Below are 22,554 nucleotides of genomic sequence, written 5' to 3' on the forward strand. Positions count from 1 at the left end.
TTGTTTAATGAGAAGCCCAAAAGAAATACTGAGTAGCTGTTATCTATGCCTTTTTTCTACTTCTAGAAATGAGGAATTCTATCCCACAATGATAACCCTCTACTCTTTACAATACACATATACTTGGCTTTGAATTTGATTTCTTGAATTGTAGGAAGGTATATTCTAAGCAAAAAAAAGTCTTTGTTTCAATGAAAGTGTACTAATAAGCATATTTTTTCACCCAGGTATTTACACAGAGTGGTAATAGTTATTCAAAAATGGTGGAGAGGTTACTTAGGAAGAAAACAATACCGACTAATTGTGAAGGTAAATATTATAAATATATACATTATATATATTAGCATTAAAATTATATAGTATGCTGTAACTTATTCACTTCAGTCATATTTATAGGTAGTTTTGAAGTTATTTATGGTATTTCTATAAGAACAAAATTGGATTTTTTAGCATGAGACCTCTTCTGTGAAACCTTTTCTGATTTTTTTCCATGAAGAATTGATGACTCATTTCTTTATACCCAAACTGTACCATATATTTTATTTTGTTAAAGTATCTTTCATAGTGTATGCATTTATATGTACTTTTTTCTTGATGATTTTCTCTACTTTCTAGATGGTGAACTCTCTCAGTGTAGACACTGTAGCTTGTTCATTTTTGGGTCAGCAATATTTGGACTCGTCTCTGGCCCATTGCACAGTCAATAAACCTCAGTAGAATTGAAGTGCCCCAAGTTAAGTCTAAAAATAAAAAAAATAAGCCGTTTTTCTCTGAGCTACTTACCATCCTCTGTTCTTGACTGTTGGATTATTTTGAAGACTTGCCTTAAGAAATGTCACATACCACAAGCATAGCACAGGCACTAATCAGTTGGAATGAACATTTCATGCCACTTAAAACTAATTTTTAAATTTTTTAAATGATTACAGAAAATTTGCAAAACAATAGTACAAAGAGCTCTCATATATTCTTCACTCAGATTTCTTCACTCAAGTGAAGAAATTTGCTTTATCGTATTTTCTCTTCTCTCCCTACACACATCTTTTCTTTTTTGCTCTCTATGTATATATCATTATTTTGAATCACTTGAGTCAAAGTTGCACAAGTGATGCCCCCTTACCTCTAAATTTATCAGAGGGTATTTTTTAGCATAAGCATATTAAAATGATCAGAATCAGAAAATTGACATCTGTACAATACTATTACCTATCTGTCGACTCTATTCATATTTCCCTGATTGTCCCAATAATGACATTGACAGTGAAGGCATCTTTTCCAGGGTACAAACCAGGACTTAACATTGTTGTGTCCCTTTTGTCACCTGTAAGACACTTAGCATGTCTTTCCTTTTCATGACCTTGACATTTTTGAAGAGTATAGACTAGTTATTTTTCAGATTATTACTCAGTCTTGGCGTGGTGGTGTTTCTCCATTATTACATTGAGGTTGTGCATTTTTACCAGAAATGCATTTCAGCACCTCACCTTAGGGACCACATGATGTCAGTTGGCTCAGCGAGTTTGGGGAGCAGCTAAAGGTTGGCAGAGAGTTGAATGTGGCTTTTATAAACTAATTTCCAACATTTTCAAAGAAATTTCTTGCTTAAAAACATTTTTTTACATTCATTGTTTTATATATTCCAGCAACAGCTTGTCAGTAGAAAGTACAGGTGTTATCTTCATTTTATAGATGGAGATATGGAGGCTTGGGGAGATTAAACGGTGTGCCCAAGGTTCTCAGCTCCTGATCCATATGCTAAATACTTACTAAAAATGTGCTCTAGGTGTCCCTCAGGTACCCCAGAGCTGCTCCTCCTTATATTAATATATTCCTTTATGCAGGTAAAGGCTTCAGCCATTTAACCCAGAAACCCAAGCCAGAGAGTTAGTCACCCAAGACTCCCTACCACCGTTTTCCCTCCTAAAAGTCACTGGATCCCAATCTAAGCGTCATCATTTCACTCCCATGCCTACAGCCCTCCTGGCCCTGGCACATACCATAAAGCTCACACTCTTCAACATGACATGTCAGGGTTTTCATAGTCTCACGGTTGCGTCCTATGTAACCTCCCTTGTTACACCTGTACCAATATACTTTGGATACCTTAAGCCATTTGCCACTTCCACAATAAGAAAGACATGCGGGGTTTCTGCAAATGCTGTTTGCCTGGAATGCCCTTCTTCACTCCAGCCTGCCTCCCATTGGTCTGAATCCCTACTTATCATTCAATATTTGACTGAAGAGGAACCTTCCCCAATCACCTGAGGTTGAGAATAGAATTCTGGGAGATTGCAGATATAAGGCCAGTCTTTCAAATGCATTTGTAGCACTGTGATACATTTGTTTATGTACACCCGTCATTTGACTGGGAGCTCCTGAATGGCAGTGACTGTATTATTTATTATATCTCATGTGTATCATGGTAAATGTCTCATAGACAGCCTGCAGAATTTTTTGCTACCTTGATAAATGAATGATGTAATTTGGAAGACTTGCTATGGTCAACACGGCTGGTGATTAGTAGCAATCAATACGCGCCAAAATCATTCACTGCCCCCATCCTCATCAAAGAATGGTTTATCTCCAGCCCATTCCTTTTGGGCTTGGCCATGCGTTGTGAGCAAACGGGACATATGCGTCAGCTAAGGTGAGGCTTGAAGAGGCTTTCCCTGTCTTCCTTTCTTGAGCTGCTCTTTCCGCTTTGGGGCTGAGAGGCACGTGGAGCTCAGCTGCAGGGAACCTTAGCCCACAAGCACTGTGCGTGAGAAATAAACTTTTTGTTGTGTAAGCTACTAAGATAGCTGCATTTTTATCTCAACGAAGTGGATTAATGGTTATAATGATAACGGAAGCAATGGATGTTTATAAGAAACATTCTGAATGGTACACTTAGTGAAGCTTAGAGAAAGACACTTTGAGCTCTTGGAGTTTGCGATGATGTTAGGACACCTCCATGTGGTGATATCTTGTAAGGAGATTTTGCTATCTCTCGCAGAGTGTCTGGAACACCGTAATTAGCACTCAACAAATGCTTATTAAAGCGAACTATTGAATGGGTGCTTAGCTTAAGAGCCAAAGCTGGAGATAAAGGTTTTAGTGGCAGCATTAGAAGATGACAGGATTTTTCCACCTGATGGAAAAAGTATGGGAACAGTAGAGCAGAGGGCCAAGAACTCAGGCACGTGGAATGCATTAGGTAGGGTTTAGGCAGAGGAGCAGGAATTAGAGGTAGATAATAAATAGAAAAGCAGAGACACAATATCATAGGAAGCAGAGGAGAAAACTGTTAGAAAACGCAGTTGTCAACAGTCTCAAATGTGACAAAGGTCAAACAGAAAGTGAAGACAGAAGTCCAAGGATCTCTTTAGACAGGTTCTGACTAAAAATATTAGACATCCTTTCTCAGAATGCTGCTACGCCAGAACATTCTATCCAGTCTGTAAGTAACTCTCAGTGACGCCAGCTGGCTTACCCGGTCCTAAAGTGTCATGCGTTCTCCACTACACTGGCCTTATTAACCCACAGTAATAGAGCCATTCCAGTTTTCTTGGGTGATTTGACTCTGTTGATTCCTGTATGACCATTGCTTTGACTTTTAAAAATTTTACAAACCAACACTTCAGGTCTTCCTGCTGACTTTCGTTGCTGCTAGATTGGTCCAACTTAAGGGTCCAGGAGCACTGATTCACGACCTTGAAAACCTTTTCCTGGCAGTGAAGATGTGCGCTGATTCCTCTTTTTTACTGCAATGGATTTATAGTCCCTACTGTGTGTGCTCTTACCTGCTAAGCTCTTGCTGTCCGTTTACTGCAGCCTGCTTTTCCCACTGAATACCCAATATCCTGTTTTCCAACGGGATAGTGTCCTGCGTAGCTTGTTCTTACCGCTCCCTGCTTCATTTCATAAATGGCGAAGCGAAAATAGTCATTCCTCTAGGCGATAGTGCCAGAGAAATGTTGAAATATTCTTTTACCGGCCCCCTTTGCAGCACTAGCACTTTGGGTATGACTAGAGTGACTTCATCAACATAACCTACATAGGATGGCCATATACATTGTATCCTTTTCAATTTCCTGTTATTTTTTATATTTTACCATTATGTAGTTTATGCTATGTTTAATATCAAATACACTGTTTTTTTTTTACTCACTGCACTCAGAACAGCAAAATATAAACACTATTCTAATATACATGCTTAATTCTATATGCATTACCATGAAATAAGTATATGTAACTGGAGTCCTAAACAGCTCAAAGTTATGTTTTTAAAATGGGATCGTTCAGTGAATAATGTATGTATGTCAACCACATGAACAGAATTTGATTAAAACTTTTTGTTAGGGTGTATTAATAGCCTATGGGAGAACAATTTAATTTATAAAGATAATTATTATTAAACAGGTAGTTTTCAAATTATAAAAATAATTTAATTCATTGCTGAAAATCAAGGCTCACAATATTTATATACTGCCTACCATTTTACTCCTTCTTACCAAGTTTTTTTTTATTTGATTAGTGTGTGAAAGTAATAATGGAAAGAAATTTTATTAACTTTAAATGCGACAAAGGATGCCATCTACTATCAAATTCCATTATATGTTGTCATGATAAATGCCAGCAGAGTGGTTTTTTTTAATGGTTAGTAAAAATATATAAAATATTGGTCACTGTTTTTAAAACTGGTTGCTTCTACAGACATTTTTATTTTTCTTTATTAGATGAGTAAAATATCCCTTTTATAGATTATAAAATGTCCAGCTCTTTTTATACATTTTTTAAAGGCTTTCCAAATCCTTTAATAAGTTAATAAGGCAACATTTATCACCTTTTAGTGTCAGAGTGGAAAACTAAAATGTAATATATTTTTTCTCTTCAGGGTCTTGCCTTTTACATCAACACTAAAGGCTGGGTAACTTAAGACTCTGACCTACTAATATTAATTTAAATTTTTATTATATTTTCATTATAATTATGAAATCAATTTAGACTTGGTTCACCTTCTTTTAAAGGTTACATTCATAGTGACTGTGAGAAATAATATAATTGGCTTTTCGTTTTTTTGTGGAAAAAGAAAGGTTATTTTACAAATCAGCTGTTGATAGTGATCAGATTGGTCTCGGTTGCCAGTAAACAAGGCAAAACATATGCGCAAAATACTCGTGATCATTTGATAATAAATCATTTTAAGGATTATACTCAAAGTTATGAAATGAGGATGACACTGATCTTGAAAGTAACAAAAGCTCAGGCTCCTCAGATCTGTCATCCGTATGGGCATGGTCTCTAAAGGTTCCACTGTCAACATTTCAATGCAAGTTTTTTCTCTGTGTTGCCCAATAAAGCCAATTGATCTGGTCAAGTTTATATGGATGTATTACTCAAAAAGGTCTCATGTCTGTTTTTTTGGTACTTTCATAAGCATCTGGGCTAGAGAATAAATGTCAACTACTGGTTCCCAGGAGACTGATATATTAGAATCAAAGTGCATTTCCACCTTTTAACGATAAAACTCAGAATTCTTAGTTTTAAAAACCATGTCTCTTGTTCCTCTTTATGCAGAATAAAATATAGCCTCTAATACATTTTGGATTTTTACTTATAGTTAAATTACATACTTTTAGCCCCAAAATGTGTAACAGCATGACTGATAATCCCTTTCAAAATGACCCGACTCTGTCCCAAGCACGTTAAATACTTTATCTCATTTTAGTCTTCACAATGACTCTAGCAAGTATGCAATGTCCCCTGTGTAAGCATGGAAATCAAGACTGGGAGACCTTAGGTAACTTGTCTAAAGCCACGTAGCTAGAAAAAGCAACGTCAGGACTTGAACCCAGGTATATGGCTGGAAAGCTTACAACACTCCTTGCAGCTAACTGAACAGCAATATGACAAAGATAAGAAATGATATCTTTTTCTGAACTCAGACTTTTTCAGATATCTAATTTCCAAGATGATTCTCCTGTATAAAAGTATTTAATGGTTGTGTCTGCCTCGACATGACTTGAAGAAATATGACTTTAAAGTATTTTGCATTCACCTCAAACACCAAGAATTATGCCTTGATTGCTGTAACAAAGGAAGAGAATTTAAAATGAAGTAACATCATTGTGTTCATTTGTAAATACCATATTGCAGCCAACTGTTTCTTAATTGCTCAGACTGTTGATAAATAATCCAGTCCTGCTGCTCTGCACAGACAATTTGCTTTGGATCAGACCAGGCAATGCAAACAATACTAATTACCGTCAAATCCTTTCGTATGAAAACCCGCTTCTTGTGGGGAAGAAAACCCCTATATAAACGTTAAGGAGCTTATCTCTGATTTTTGCCTACAATGTAACACCTATTACCTATTATGTATTAGTCGAATGAATTTTGATTGCATAAGAATAGATAAAGTATTTTGTGCTGAAAAAAAAGTATTTCATTGCTTTAGTGTGTATTGTCCTGTCATGAATTATGTTAATTTTATATTTTAATTAAAAGATAGAACAGATGTAGAAGCTTTATTTAAAGCAACATTTTCATTGAAATAAGCTATGTTGCTAAATGATTATTTGCTGTAACAGGGACATAGAAATATTAATAGGCAAATATGTCTCTACTAGAGAGAAACCAAGACTTTAGGAAGTCTTCACTATATCAGGGGATTTGCTGTAACATGATATCATTGTATTTATGATTTTATGGTGTTAAAAATGAATGTTAAATGAAACAAAATTCCCAAGGATTACTCAGGAGGCAGCTAAGTACATAACATTTTGTACAGATGGTTGGAAGGCACAATTTTGCTCCATCACTGCATCCATATCCTTGAACGATTTCGACTGAAGACAGCATTTCTTTGAATTTTTCATTAAACCAGACGTCTTGAAATATGAATTCCTTTTATGTTTCTGTGAGTTTTGGCTAAAAGAACCCCAGTGAATAAATCATACAATACTACATGTCACCAGCACTTGTGAATATTTCTGCTTTGTTATTCTATTCTCAGTAGAGCACCATTGATTATCAAACTCAGCGGAGAGCATTTTATGATCATATATCTCCATTAGCTCCTAGTTTGACTACCATAGATTTTTCTGGTTAAGGCTGCATTATGTATTAGGAAGCCTATCTCTTCAATACAAAGTTTGATTTCATTTTTCTAAGCCTAGAACTCTTATTATGTATTATGTATAAAGATTCTTATCTTTTATATGTAAAAATAGGCTGCACTGTCTTTGTGTAACTGAAATATATGCCATCTTTTTTTTCTCTTGATTCACAGTTAGCATATTATACTATGAAGATGAATATCTACAATGCAATGGCTGTCAGGGTAAATATTTCTTCACTTGTTAAACAAATGAAAAGTCAATTGTGCCTTGAATTCCCTTTTAATAAAACGAGCAAACCAGAATAATGCAAATTTGATTGATATGCTAATGGTAAAGAGAGAAAAGAGTACATAGTTAAAAAGTTAGCTATACTAAATAATCTTGGCAGTATTAAAAATTAGAGTAAAATGTAAAACATGTAATTATCAGTGCTCATGTTTTAGAATGTTAAATATCTCTGAGCTGGTACTGGAGAAAGACTACATATTAATGAAGCAATGTTATTAGTTTCCATATGTCATATAGAATATTGTGATAAATAGATGAACGTGGTCCTGGAATATAAGATTCCTGCCCAATACAAATCAATTAGAAATTATTCATATGATTTAACAGTAATAAAGTCGGTTTCCAGCTTAGAAGTTTTATTTCTATCATTTCTCTGTTCATTTTTTATGTGTTATTTTCCTAATAGAAAGCTGAATTTAGTGATTATGAGTCTGGCTTGCACAAATTTTGGGATTCAGCAGAACAAAAATATTTCTTTTGTCTCAAAGTAGTAAGTGACAGTGTTAGGAATTAAACCCAGAGGTCCAGCACCCCCATTCCTATTATTTCTGGTCACTTGTAGTCTTGCTTTTACTATCATCCTCTCCTTGTCTCCAAATCAGGATGAGAACAACTATATGAATAATTAGGGAAATTTTATTACTTATCCTCTGGTTTTCTTGATAAACCGACTGCATGGCCCTTACAATTTATGAGCGTCCTTACTGGTAGTGCATTTCACTCAGGGAGTTTGAAATTTAGTGGTAATTAGTAGAACACTAAGTTAAGGCATCTCAATTCAGTGTCACACACTTCCCCTTGTAGACAGAAGTGGATGGCTTAGGATGACAAACCTCACCCTATAAAGGAGTATTCAAGCTGTGGCCTTCACATAGTGCTACCGCTAGCATCAGGATTTGTCATTCCTCATAGCCCCAGATGAAACACCCTTCTTGCTGCGATTTTAAGTGGATTTTCGTATAGGATGTAGCAAACAATAAAAAATTATCTTCATTTCTTTCCTGTTTGGAGTCCAAGGTGCAGATCACACAGATTTTTGTGAACCCCAAATCTGTATTTGGTATATTTGCACCTCCACTTTGCCTGTGTTGGACTCTGACACATTAAAGGAAAAGAAAAGGGGACTCTAACTTTGTTAAAACATTAGGAGCCCCACAAAATCATTACTAGGTCTGCTATTTCAACTGCTGATCTCTCTCTTTATGCATTAACTCAGAACTAATGAGGGTATATAATGTGTCACTGACTTTGGAAGTTAACCAAGATAAACTGCAATTTTTTTATTCCTTATAATGCCTTTGGCAAGCCTCCATTGGGACATCGTGAACATCTTGAGTCCTCATTTGGAAGACTAGAACACATGGAGCAGTAGCATATGAACACAGGTTTTAAGAAGAGCTAATGTGTAGTGTATTAGAGATCTCTCTTAAAAAGTATATTCCATCAGACTTTTTCCTCTCAGTTTCAAGGATCTCTGAGGATTAAAAATGGTTAGTAATGTAAAGCTTACAGAGTTCTGAAGAAGTACAGATGCAATTGATTGTTACAGGTAGAATTCCTTTTACCCTGCAGACTTTTCACAGGTTATTGATCAATGACTTATATTTACTTAGTTATAGTCTGCTGGACCATGGAAAGGCTCAACAGATCCTTTATTATTTTAAATGATTTAGCTTGAAATTAGTTCCTCAAAGCACTTTAGTTTAGGTAGAAATCCTCACTTTAAGAAGAATAAAAACTAGAATAACAAGACCATCAGTAGACTAAAGATTACCTAAAACAACCAATTTGCAAAATAATTAAAACTTTATTGGCTCTTCCCTCTTGGAGCTTTGGATCTACCTAATAAAAATTTTAATTTACGAAAATTAATTCAACTTGAAACATCAATTAACCATTTTCTTTTGTTTCCCACTGTGTCTAAAATATAAAAAAAAAATAGAAAAAAATTCTACGGTGGCTTTAATTAAAAATGTAAATATATGTCAGATATATAAAGATTCATCTTAGTCTCCTACACTATTTATAATTCTATTTTTATATTTACAATACTATGAAGGATTTATATTTAGAAAAATGACTCCAAGATTAGATAGATAAAGATAAAAAGGTAAAATAATACATGAAAAAAATACTGTCGATCTCATATACTAAACATTACATTAGGTTCTAGGCATGTAAAATGATTAAGACACAGTCTCATTCACTTGGAAAAAGATATCCCAAAATATCAGCCTAAGGAATAAGAGGAGATGGGCCCATCTAGACAACCCCATGTTTTTGCCTGATGATGGACAACTATTTAAATGTCCCATCACCATGAAAAATAATATTTCTCCTTCCCTCCTTTCTAGTACCAAATCATTATGCAATGATTTAAACCAATTAGGAAAAGGAGGTTTGAGGCCAGGTAGAGCGGGGAAGCAGAATATTAAAGGAAAGAAACTGTATATGGGATAATTACCCAGAATCTTTGGCTAGCTAAAAACATCTAGTTAAGATTTCCATTTGTGTATATGTTTTTGACATGATAGTGCAGTGACACCTAAAATGAAAACTTGGATGTTACTATTTTTTAAAACACCTTATCTTTGAAAATTTAGTCGACTCACTTTCTGTGCTCACTGTATATATAGTCTTCTAGAATGTTGAACATTCTATTAAGTAAAGCCATCATTATGAATAAGAGTTCTGCTTGTATGCTCTCATATACATTTAGAGCATTAATACAAGGTAGGCTATTATCAGTGAATTTGTTGTCCATGTCTTCATTTTAATTTTAGGTGAGAACACATTATTTTTTTTCTCTCTTTTGATGACATTAAGGTTACTATGAATTTTGAGGAATAAAAGTAAACCCAAGAGAGGGAAGATCTTTTTCTATGAGCGGATGACTTTTGATATGTCAAGGTTTTGCCATTTGCTTTAGTGCTTAAAATAAACATTATTTATAAGACCGCTTACATTTTTGATGTTACTTAATGAGGAATATGCATCATTGATTTGACTAGCTTAAGAGGTCATTTGGAAGTTGCCAGTTAACAAGCTGTAATTTGCTGAGCACACAATGACTTTGTCTAAAATTATCTATTCAGAGCTGATCAATGACAATAATTGTTTTATACCAATCACTTCTGAAAGTTGCTAATGACTTTGAAGGACATGAATACTAGTTTTGTTTTTTTTTATGTTGTTTTTTTTTGGAAGTCATAGCTATTCATCTTGAAATGAAGAAGAAATATTTTTACCAAAAGTCATCTTGCCTCTTAAAAGTACTTCTTTTTTTAAGTTAAATGTTTATTCACTAGTACTGGGATATCACTAGGAAATGTAGGGAAAGTTCAAGACGTTCAGGCTTTGGAGTAAACCAGAGCTGGGTTTGTAGCCAGGCTGCATTTACTTTGTTACTGGTTTTGTGACCGTGATCAAGTTACTTAACCTCAGTTTCTTCATCTTTAACGTTGAGTTCATGCCCCATTCACAAGGTTATCATGAGAATTACAGCAGTTAGCGGGTAATGCCTGGCACATTCAAGGAGCTCAACTCGATTTTTACCCTTCACTTCACTCGATGGCAGCCTCTTCACCCACTCAAATGCCCGTTTTCTTCCTGCTCGTTTTACTCACACACCTCTGACTAAGCCACTTAAAGGCTGATTGATTATACTTTAATGTGGATGAGTTTTAATTTGTTAACCTGACCTATTAGGCACTTCAACACCCAATAGTGAATAGAAGGATTTGTCCAGGAAAGGCATCTTATCTTGCCTTTGGGTAGAAGTGTAAGCAGATGGAGCATGACGAGAAGATCCCCAGAGAGCTCACCCCAACGTCGCATGCTCTGGGGGTTGTGGTGCCCTTTCTCAAGTTGCCCGTTTTGGAGCAGGAAGGACCCCATGCCATTGGCTGCTTTCAGTGCTCTTCCTACTGGTACAGGTTTTTCAGCCAGTATCAGTTTTTGTCCTTTCTGACTTTAATCTGGAATGATCGAATCATAAATCACCACTGGCCCTCTTTCCTTCTCAGGACTCCAGCATGCATCTTTTATGTTTTCTGGCACATTTAATTGTATTTTATTTAGAATTTAATGATATTTCCGTGTCTTAGGTAGTCCCTCCCTTAACACTATCTGATATCCTAATATTTTCCCAAGCTTCCTGAGTCATTTCTGTTGCTGATGATGGATTTTCTGTCTGTCCTTTTATTTACAAGCATTCTCTTCTTTAATACAATTGGTACTGTACATGCAGTAACAATTCGTGAAACATTTGAAAGCATCTAACCAACTATAAAGCCTTAGGCAATTCTTTAACATCTCTAAGTATCAATTTCCTCTTCTATCAAATGAGGCTAATAATATCTCTACTTCAGACTGCTACTGTAATGATTAAATTAGGTAAATTGGGAAAATATTCACTTATTTGCATGTATAATTTATATATGTATACATATTCCAATTGATTATTCTTTTTCATTAGGAAAGTGGTTTGTATTAATCCCTCTCTTTATTAGTTGTAATATGATTTTGGTTAAATTAAAGGGGGAGAGTTTCTAAATTGATTATGTAATTTTAGAAAAATTAATTTTTATTTAAAGAATTAATTTCTAAAATTAGATTACTTGAAAAATATTTGGAAAAACATGCCACAATGTTGTTACATTAGCTTGTTAGTGTAGTTAGTTTTACTTTCTAGAATCATTGATTTTTTATTTAATTGTTCTTGCAAGCTGTTTTACATATCTTCAATTATTTTTCATACTAAAACACTTCTTTAAAATTTTTACATTTACTATCTCAGATTGTAAAATACCTTTTCAATGGCCATAATTTAAAAAGAAAATAAAAGGATCAGAATTTGAGGAAAATATTGTTTCCTGTTTTTTCTTATAGATCTAGCATTCAAATTATTGGGTTGTCGGAAAATTCATGATGTATTTTTTTCTATGTTTTTCATTGCAAAAATATGTTATGACTTTTCTGACAACCCAATATATAAATTGTAAATTCAACATATTTAGTTTAAAAAGCATAAGTTTGGGGGCTTAAACACAATGGACTAAGGGATAGGTTCTATATTAATTACCTTTTCCTATTGAAAAAAGTATTTAGAGGAGATGTGTGTTTCTAGCCTAGCTGTCAAAAACATCAGAAGGACTTCATATCCAAAAAGTGAATTATTCATAATATGAGAATAATTCATAAGTATATGTATGTAAGCTGATGGAAAATTTTAGGGAATGAAGTTAAATCTTTATGCAAGACTAAGTTAATTTTTTCTATTTCTTCTTTCTCTACTCCTTTAAAGAAGTTGAACTATTTTGTTTATTTGTTTTCCACAAAATTAAGACCTGTACATTATTATTTTTGTTTTGAGTTTCTTTAACAGAGCTGGCATTGGCAAAGACAGAGCCTAAGGAGATTGATTCTCATGATTACTAGGGCATTATAAGGTGCACAGTAGTCCATTTTAGTATGTTCTCTTAGACCCTCAAGACACCTCTCATCTAAAAAAAAAAAAAACCAGATACTTTCAGCAGAAATGTTCATTCACTGGACATTGTAGTTCATTGTTTCCACTCTGTATCACAACAGTTTGGAGAATGAGCTGTCTGAAGTTCTAATTCGATTTTTGGATCCATCACTAGTAGCTGTAAAATTATGGGAAAATTCTGTAACTGCTCTTTTTAGCAGTTTTCTAATCTGTAAGTAAATTGATGAGTGTTACTTATCTCATGGTAAATATTAAATGACTACACACAAGCAAACCCTTAGACTAGTGCCTCTCACATAGTGAGAACTGAATAAATGTTAGCTATTGTTATTTTAAAGAAATATTAAAATGTCATGAAGATACAAGACATTTTGTTGAAAGGTTTTGATACCACTGAATTTTAAATGCCCACTTAAAAAAATGGATTTCTGTGAGATCAAATACAGTCTTCAAACCAGATGGTTATGAAAAACAAAACAAAACAAAACAAAAATGGTCAGGAAATGGAAATGGTAGGAACTGGTAAACCAAAATTTTAATCTTTCAGTAGTTAATTTCACATTTAGTATTTGTGAAACAATTATACATGGTTAAAAATAAATTATAACCTATAAGTATGTTTTTGTTTTTATAATATTTTATAATAACTCTATGAGTACAACCTACATTTACAACTATATATATTGTTAGATGAGTGGAAAAGCCTAAGACTTTATTCAGTATAGTTATCATCTGCCATTGCCTTGATTTTGAAGAACTATTAATGTTTTTACTAAAAATGTTCACCAGCATATTTTATCTTTGTATTTACTTCAATAGATTCAGAAGCAATGGAGAGGCTATAGGATTCGGAAATACTGCTTTAATTATTTTTATTTGAAGGCCTACCTGAGAGCTGTTTCAGAGACCAATGATACAATTAGGTGAGTGGTCTAATCACAAGTCTACTAGTGAAAATTCTAGAAAGGGTACTCAGTAGATATTTATTGTTACCATACTTAGAAATGATTTCTGAAATTCAGTGATATTTTAGGCAGAAATATATTGAAAAGACAAAGATATATGACTCAATTTAACTTAAAAATTTATCATTGTTTTATGTTTAAATATCTTGTAGTCTTGACTGTAAATTAAATTACAATATATTATGCCTTGGTCCTATGCAAAATAGTTTAGCTTCAGTAAAATTATTTCATTTTGAAGATGAATTTACCTGTAAAAGGATGCCATTAGATATGAAGGCTTAAGTATGACATACCTCAGATGTATTTTGAGGAACACGTTCAATAGCAAAAACTTGCCTCTCAAAGAAGAATAAAATATCATGGAATGTAATAAAATGGACTGCTTTACTGTCAGCTTTTATTTCCTTGAATACATAGAAAGATAGCACTTGGATTTAGGCCATAGGATGATGTCTCCTGTAAATTTATGCAAATTACAGTTATGACAACAATATTCAGTCAGCTTTACCAAAGCTCTATGTATTAAGTTTTTATGTTACTGCAAAGATAGTTAGTTGTTGTTTTTTTCTATTGTAATGTGCCCCATTCTAATAATATGTAAGTGACCATATGCCTATCATATATTTCGATAACAAGGAAATGTAGCAAATAATAGCTGGCATTTATATTGTAGTTTCTTTCAGTTTTTCCCGATACTTTATCTTATTTTACTCCTAAAATTCTTTGAACTAAAGAGAACAAACAATCGACAATAAGTTGTTAAAATAAAGGTTTTGCCTGAGACCCTAAAATTATGTATATCCTAAGAAATATCTAAAAGCGAATTTCCCAACTTTTAACTATTTCACATTTGTTGTGTGTGTGAAAAGGGTTTGGCCTTTGGAGAATCTAGAAAACTCAGGAACATGTGGGTCTTAGGACAGCTATTCCATTTTTCCTCAGATACCCAAAGTCTAGAGATGAGCTGGCTCTCAGCAAACATCAGACTTGAGCTTGTCAGGAGGAAAGAGTAGTGAACAGGGGATGTGAACAGAGCTGGGACTAGCGTGAGGCAAGCGAGGCTCTGAAGGCACAAAAATGAAGGAGGCATCCTCACTGTCAAAGGCATGTAAGCACCAACCCTGCACTTTCCCATTTTACATGTTACATGTTAGCGGCCTCACTTGCTTCACACCCATCCCATCCCTGAATAGGAGAAGGACCTCAAAGAGACAAACAGGTACAAGGGTGGTTTTATAATAGAATGGCCTATATCTTGTATTCAACAGGTATTTCCATGAAGCCTTGTATTCTTCCTGATTTTACTGAGACTATGTCTAGTCACTAGAGAGTCTAGCGGATCAGCGCTGACAGTTTGGTTTAGCCTGGTAGTCTTGATCATGTTATAGACTTATTCTTACATTTCTATCACTCTTAGAGTTTTTAAAACGATAGAAGTTGAATATAACAAATGCTTTTCCTTATGATGTTTTTTTCTTGTTGACTTATCAATATTAAAAATACTTATTGTATTTTTATTAATAGATATATTAATGTTAACCCATCATTATGTGCTAAGGGTACAGATTATTGGGCCATTATTGAGTATTCTTTTGATTTATTACTAAATTATATCCATGTTTTGTATAGGATACTTATATCCACTTTTGTAGATGTGGTTAGTTATTTTCTTCCTTGTATTATAATTGATGGGTCTTGTTATCAAGTTTTTGCTGTATTAGATGAATTGAGTAGATTATACGGCATGGAAATTACTGTATTGAAAAGGAAAAACACTTGCCTGTTTTCTGTCTACTCAGCACTCTATGCCCAGTACTTGTGGTCATCAGAAGTGTGGGTTTTCCACACCAAGTACTTTTCAGACGCTGGCTAAGTGTCCTACGATTTAACCCAGTTCTGACACTATCTACCTGGAGTTAACATTACGTTAAGGACCCAGTCCCCAAGACTGTCCCCTGACACACTCACCCTCAGATACCAGTCACAAGTGTTGGCTCCCCAGGTTACCGACAGCTTCTATTCAATGTGGCTACAAATCAGAGATTCCCAGGACCTCCACCTCAGGTTCAGTTTTTTTGCTAGAAAGGCTGGAGAATGCAGAAAAACAGTTTATTTACTAGGTTACCAGTTTATTGTTAAAGGATGCAACTCAAGAACAACCAGATGGAAGAGATACGTGGGGCAGAATGTCAGGACTTGTGTAGAAAGGATTTCTGCATTTGATGACTAGAAAATTTTCCATCTCCCTTTAAATCTGAGATCATTTGCTTAATATGGTAATAAATATATTTGAAAGGCACAAAATCTATATATGTATTTACTGCAAAACTCAAAGCACTTTGAACTCCATAAAGGCACTAGGAAAATTTAAATGAGACTAATCTATGGCAAAAGGGAGTCACAGTAACGTATATGGTATAAAATTATCATTTACCATGACCAAGACGGATGTGATAGTGCATGTAAATCAAGATTATTTTCTACACATTATAATTATGTATTTAAAACCCTTAATCTAGAGTTAAAGTATTCTAAGTTTATCGGGAGATTTAAAAAATATGTATAACGCCAAACGATTATTGAAATATCTTAGACCCTCCTGAAGCATAAAGCTTGCTTTGCATTCCCATTTATAGAAAAGATTTTCTCATATGTGGCTACATGTTCAGAAATCATTAAATTGGTCTTTCAAAGTTTTGGAGAAGAATTGCTAATGGATTTATCATTATTATGACCATTATCCCAATTTTAATATTATATTTAAGAGTTCTTGGGTTCATTGACATGATTGCCAAAATACTAAATTGGAGAAGGCACCATCCACTAAATTCCATTATCACCTTTTTTTTTTTTAAAGATTTTTATTGGGGAATTGGGGGGATGGGAACAGTGCTGGGGGATTGGGGAAGGGGAACAGACAAGTTGCTGTCGTTTTGTTCTTCAGTCTAGTTGTGGAGGACGTTGCTTCACTTGCCCAAGTTGGCACCATCACTGCGCTCTTCCAGGGCGAGGCGGATCAGTCGCCGGCTTCTGGACGGCCACTCACTGTGGCTGCTGGCCGCTCACGCTGGCTGCTGGCTACACACGGTAGCCCATGGCAACCCACTGCAGCAGGGGCTGCAGCCTACGCCATCACCGGCGACTCACAGCAGCCCAGCTCCAGGTTGAGCTGTTGTTCAGCATCTTAGCTGTAGAGGGCAGTGTCACTGGCCCTCATATGTGGGATCCGAACTGGGGTCCTCTGGCATCCCAAGCCAGTTCTTAACCATCGCGCTACTCGGCCGGCCCCCATTATCACCTTTTTTATGATCTGGGTAGTGCTGATGAAATAGCACATTTATGAGATCAGCCTCCAGTCTTTTCAAGATCCCAGGTACTTCCGCCATATTGGGGACTGGGCTGTATGCTTGGTTTTCTTGGTTATTCTGAAATCCACACATCCGTACACTTAATGCCCCATATCAAAAGCTAACTGGTTGTTGCCTATTGCTGCTATTTTTATGTGAACAACTTCCAGTAGAACTATGAGAAAGTCTTAGTTCTTAAAAATTCACAGTTCCTCTCTCTCTGTGTTGTATTTCCTGTTAAACTGTCAGTGTTGTTCCCCAGGAGATAGTGACAATCCAGAATCAACAGCTAACTAACAGCTTGCTGTCTCAAAATATTTATACCAGTATTTATGTTAAATGCTATCTCTGTAATCTGCCAATTTGCATTTGTGTTTACGGATAAAGCAAGAAGACTTTGAGTGAGTTTTATGAATATGTGTCTAGTTTCTAGGAAATTCGATTCAAAAGATTTGAACATAATCTCTCATCCTTAAAGACACCATTGGAGTCTTCAAGTAATCTTTTTGTGGCAGAAAAATCATACAGAGTCAACAAATGCATTAGACTAATGACAAAACCTAAGAGCACTGGGCTCAGGTAACATTCTACATCAGGGAAGCACAGAGCCAAAATAGGTTTCTAGTTCTCTGGACTCGAAGACTCTTAATACATTAAGCAACCTAGGCAGCTCGTTTCTAGTTGTGCTTTAATTAACAAAGAAATAGAAACATGAAGGAAACCAGCATGTCCTTTCTGACTGGTGACATGTGTAGCCTCCAGAACTCAAAGCAGTAACCACTAGAGTAAAAATTCAGAGAGCAGGGTTGGCTTTCTCTTCCTGTGCTGTCACATACGAGTACTTCAGAACTTCACCAACTCCGTTTTCAAGTCACAATTAATATCAAGTGGAAAAATAATGAATGTAAACAAGAGTCTGGACTCTCGTCTACCAATATTGAGTGCATTTTTGGTAATAATAGCTTTCTCTAGACATGTGCACAGTGTAGATACAAAACAGTTGCTTAACTGGTGCAAAAATAGAAGTACTTTAATTACGGATTCAGCAAAAATTTCTGGCTGTTGGTAGGGCATATCTATGTATTTCTGGTCATAATAAGAGAAAGATCAATCTGGTAAGTAGTAATCAGAAATGTGATAATTAATTATCAAGCTAAAAATTTATATGGACAGATGTGGGCATTGTAAACGATGGCCGCTCACAGTAAGTCATATTTCTTAAGCACCTGTTATGTGCACAGCGTCTTGTATGTTATCTCCTTGGGGGTGTATATTAGTATCTTTAAAGATGAAAGACTTAGCTCAGGGTTTAAGAACTTGGGTTAGGTCACACACCTTAGTAGAGTGGGTCTGGAGGTTTGAACTCAGTCTTTTTTTTAAAAAAATGAAAATACACTGCCTCTTTGTGCCTTTGAATCATTGCCAGTTGTATATTTCACTTGTGACATATTGCATAACTAGGCTCACTTAGAACCCATTCCAAAGCTCTTATAGATTGATTGCCTTCTCTTGCTGTCCGGCCAGAGAACTAAAAACTCACTTTCTTGACTTCCTTGCAGTGGAGGTTGCATGTGACTTGGTCACGACCAATGGAGTGAAGTATTAAAAGTAACAGAGCTTAAAACGGGAATTTGACTCCTGGAGGCACTTTGGTGTCAGATCAGAAACCATTATTATGTAGTGTGAAATGGTTTTTCAGATCCCATCTACACTGCCACATGATACGCATCAATAACATGGAGGCTTTGATGCTAATTAAAATAGTAGGTACATTTCAGAAATTGGAACAGGCTGCCTCCTCCTTACCTCTCAGCAGATTTCTGTGAGAAATAGACGAACTTGGACTGGAAGTAGCCAATCTGCAAGCAGAGATGGGAGGTAATACTGCTTTGCTAAGGGACGTGTGTATGCTTACTGAGAGTCATAATTTGGAACCTTGTGGCATTGAAGAACCCATTTCTATACCTCAGACTGAAGTGATTATAAGCAGTGGCTATGGAGTTTAGGCTCTTAGCTGGAGATCAACCCCAGGCCCTGACAGACATGCCCAAGACAAAGATCAGGCCAGGGGTGGTATCTTCTCTGATAATGGTTAAGTGTTTCAGACCAACTCTCCTCATGATGACACCTGAACATCAAAGAGCTTTATCAATGTTGTAAATAATTCACTGGCCAAAATACAGGAGGAGAGGCACACTCAGAGATGTAAGTGTACACGCAAAGCTGCTCCTGCCTGGAAGGCACCTGCCTATCTGAAAAAACATCTGCCGTGATGCACAACAACTCTTTATCCCTTTAACTTTAATATTCTCTACAAAAGCTTCAACTCCATAACATCCCCCCAGCCTTGGGATGGCAGAGGGCAAAGCGCTAAATCATCAGTCCCGTTGGGCCCAGTAGAGCAAATTATCTTTTAAAATAAGCCAGTCTTTTTCACCATTTCTTTTGAAAATTATGTTCTCCGTCGTCGTCTGTAAGGTGTTTTCTGCGTGTCTAAGGGGCGCATGTTCCACCATGGCCCTGGTGGTTACGAGGGAGCCCTGACTTACCTTTCGGCGACAGTGGCTGATGTCTGCAGCTTTGTGGTGGGCAGCATGTTTCTGGGAGTTGTGCTGGCACCTGGCGCTCAGACTTGCGTTTGGTGTAACCGGTTTCAGTCCTCAGCCTCAGCTTGATTTAGGTCGGCTGGCTCTGCTTAGCTGACCAGACCCTACATCATCTCTTCCCATCTCTGTCAGTCACACTTGAGATCGTCTGTGTGCTTCAAATGACCACTTGGCCAAAGAGTAGTTACCCTGCAGACTCTGTTTCAAGGTTGTCTGTATTTTCACCATTGTGGTCCTGGTGACTCCACCCCTGGCTCTCAGCTTAGATCCTTCTTGTCCCCAAAAGTTTCTACACAAACTCCTTGGTCTTGTATGTGAACCAGGAGCAAGGAAGACTTGTGAGTGCTAAGCAAACCCTCTCTACCTGACCACACTGCTTGATCCTCTTTACTGGACTGGCCATTTCTTACTGTCTTGGGCTGCCTTGCACAAGGGGTGTCCCCCCAGGGTCCCAGCAGACCGTAGGAAACACTCCCTTGTCTTTGGAATCCCTCTCAATTTACTAACCACGTCTCTCTGCTTCCTGGAGTTTGGAGGTCAGGGCACAGGTTGTTCTGTTCTCACCTCACTCAGACACTCTTTTTTCTTCAGTCCTGCATCCCTGTCACCCCCAGCCTTCATCCCTCTTGGCTGAGGTTCTTATTAGGTTCTTCACACTTATTCAGTTATTTCCCTTGCACTGCACAGACTTTGTGAATAAGGAAAATTCCTTGTACTTGTGGTTTAAATTTTGACTATGACAGATATTCTTCGTTGATTCAATTTCTAATTTATGGTGGGGGTTCTGAATGTTCCTTGTCTTTCCCTATATTTTTGTCCTTTTTGTTCATTTGGCTGATTTCAGGAAGGAATTATAGGCAAAAAGAGCACACATTCACTATCTTCCTAGAAACCCACACACAATTATTTTAATAAGCACTCAATATTAGCTGTTCTTATTATGCATTCCTTAAAAATTAGTGTCATTTCTTTACTTTTTTCAATATTACTCTTTCTTCAAAATGTGGAACCTAAGTTGTTTTGCATTTGTAAAGACTTCATTGCTTTATTTTTTTGATTATTCATATACATGGCTCCTTTCTTTCCTTTTTTAATTTATTTTTTAAAAGATTTTATTGGGGAATTGGGAGAAGGGAACAGCGTTGGGGAATCGGGAAAGGGAACAGACAAGTTGCCCTTTTGTTCTTCAGTCTAGTTGTGGAGGACGTCACTTCACTGGCCCATGTTGATGTTATCATTGCGCTCTTACTGGGTAAGGCAGATCGCTCGCCGGCCACTGGACGGCTGCTCACGGCCGGCTCACGGCAGCTCGTGCCAGCTGCCAGCCTTTCACGCTGGCTGCCAGCGACACATGATAGCTTATGGCAACCCACTGCAGCCTATATCGTTGCTGGTGACTCATGGCAGCCCAGCTCCAGGTTGAGCTGTTGTTCAGCATCTTAGCTGTAGAGGGCAGTGTCACTGGCCTCATGTGGGATCCAAACCGGGGCCCTGCTGCTCAGAGCCTGCGTCCCAAGCCAGCTCTTAACCAACACGCCACCCGGCCGGCTCCATGGCTCCTTTCTTAATTAAAAGTTTGTTTTTGATGCTTGGTTATAGTATCCTTTCATTAAGATATGGAAGTTTTATCTTTATAATAATATTGATAATTTTCCTATTTTCAGTTGCAGTTGTTGACATAGAGTGTTCATTAAAAAACTGTATGTATATAAAGAAATATATGAGTGCATAATTTTTCTGAAGATGGGGTCATATATTCTTTCATAGTACCTAAATATTCATTAATTAAGTTATATGTTATAAATTTGGAAGTGCCGTAGTAGACTTTCAATAGTGGCAAAGCCTGATTCTCTTAGACTGTATAATACTTCTTTTATAAATCATTTCGTGTTTTACAATAAGTGTATAATGAAGCAAACGTTTATAATAATATTCTGATATTATCCAAAATGCCAGTTCACACATTTTGCATTCTCAGAGGCTGTGTGATGTAGATAAAAGAACAAGTATAGAGTCTTAACAGACCTCAGAGTGAACCTCCCACTGAAAACAGTAGGAATTAATCTTTTAACCAAATAGCGCTTTTTCACAGAAGCACAGTATAAATTGTTAACATACATTGAACACTTATTGTATACCAAGTATCGTGCCAAGCTCTGTATTCTCATCATCGCCTTCAATTTTCACAACAATCCTGTGAAGCAGATACTATTACCCATTCTGCAATTTAAATAGAAATATTTTAGTTTTGCTTTATTATGTTTAGGGCTTCCCTCTAACTAGTATTTTCCATAAGGTGTTTAATTGGGTTCGAAATGCCTGTACAGATGTTTGGTAAAGAATGAATAGTTATCTTAAAGTAAGGCTAAGCATAGGAATATAGACAATGAACTATTTCTAATTATTTGGTCAATAAATGAAACTCATTCAGAGTCAATATTAATAGTAATTTCTGTATTTATTAATTTTCTTTAATAAAACCCATTCATTTACTTTTTGAAAGATTTATACTACTAGTCAATAAGACCATTTATTTTTATTCAACAAATAATTTTCAGCTGAAGAGTGATCGATTTTCCATTTTTGATACCTGGAAGATATGCGAATCCTAAAAAAGTGGCTGTCTTGTAGATTCATTGGGTAGGTGAACTGTCAGGTGGCCTCCATCAGTGGGCTGTCATGTTATTTCACTTATGTCTATTATTTGAACTCAAATGAACTTCGCAGTTTCACGATCCATCTATCGAGAACCTG

The 22,554-nt window shown here is 36.1% G+C and overlaps 1 protein-coding gene across 2 annotated transcripts in view; it reads left to right on the forward strand.

The window, feature by feature from the left end:
* SPATA17 (spermatogenesis associated 17) overlaps positions 1–22,554 on the forward strand; it is a 120,745-nt gene that overhangs the window by 12,903 nt on the left and 85,288 nt on the right. Inside the window, exons 3-5 of one of the 2 annotated variants that reach the window (XM_019639601.1) lie at positions 228–309; positions 7,274–7,324; positions 13,702–13,805. In XM_019639601.1, coding sequence (XP_019495146.1) covers positions 228–309; positions 7,274–7,324; positions 13,702–13,805 — 237 coding nt within the window. The remainder of the gene's footprint in view (positions 1–227; positions 310–7,273; positions 7,325–13,701; positions 13,806–22,554) is intronic. The other variant, XM_019639602.1, reaches the window with a different exon arrangement.

Source organism: Hipposideros armiger, unplaced genomic scaffold (genome assembly GCF_001890085.2).
Source record: "Hipposideros armiger isolate ML-2016 unplaced genomic scaffold, ASM189008v1 scaffold_45, whole genome shotgun sequence".
Taxonomy (NCBI): domain Eukaryota; kingdom Metazoa; phylum Chordata; class Mammalia; order Chiroptera; family Hipposideridae; genus Hipposideros; species Hipposideros armiger.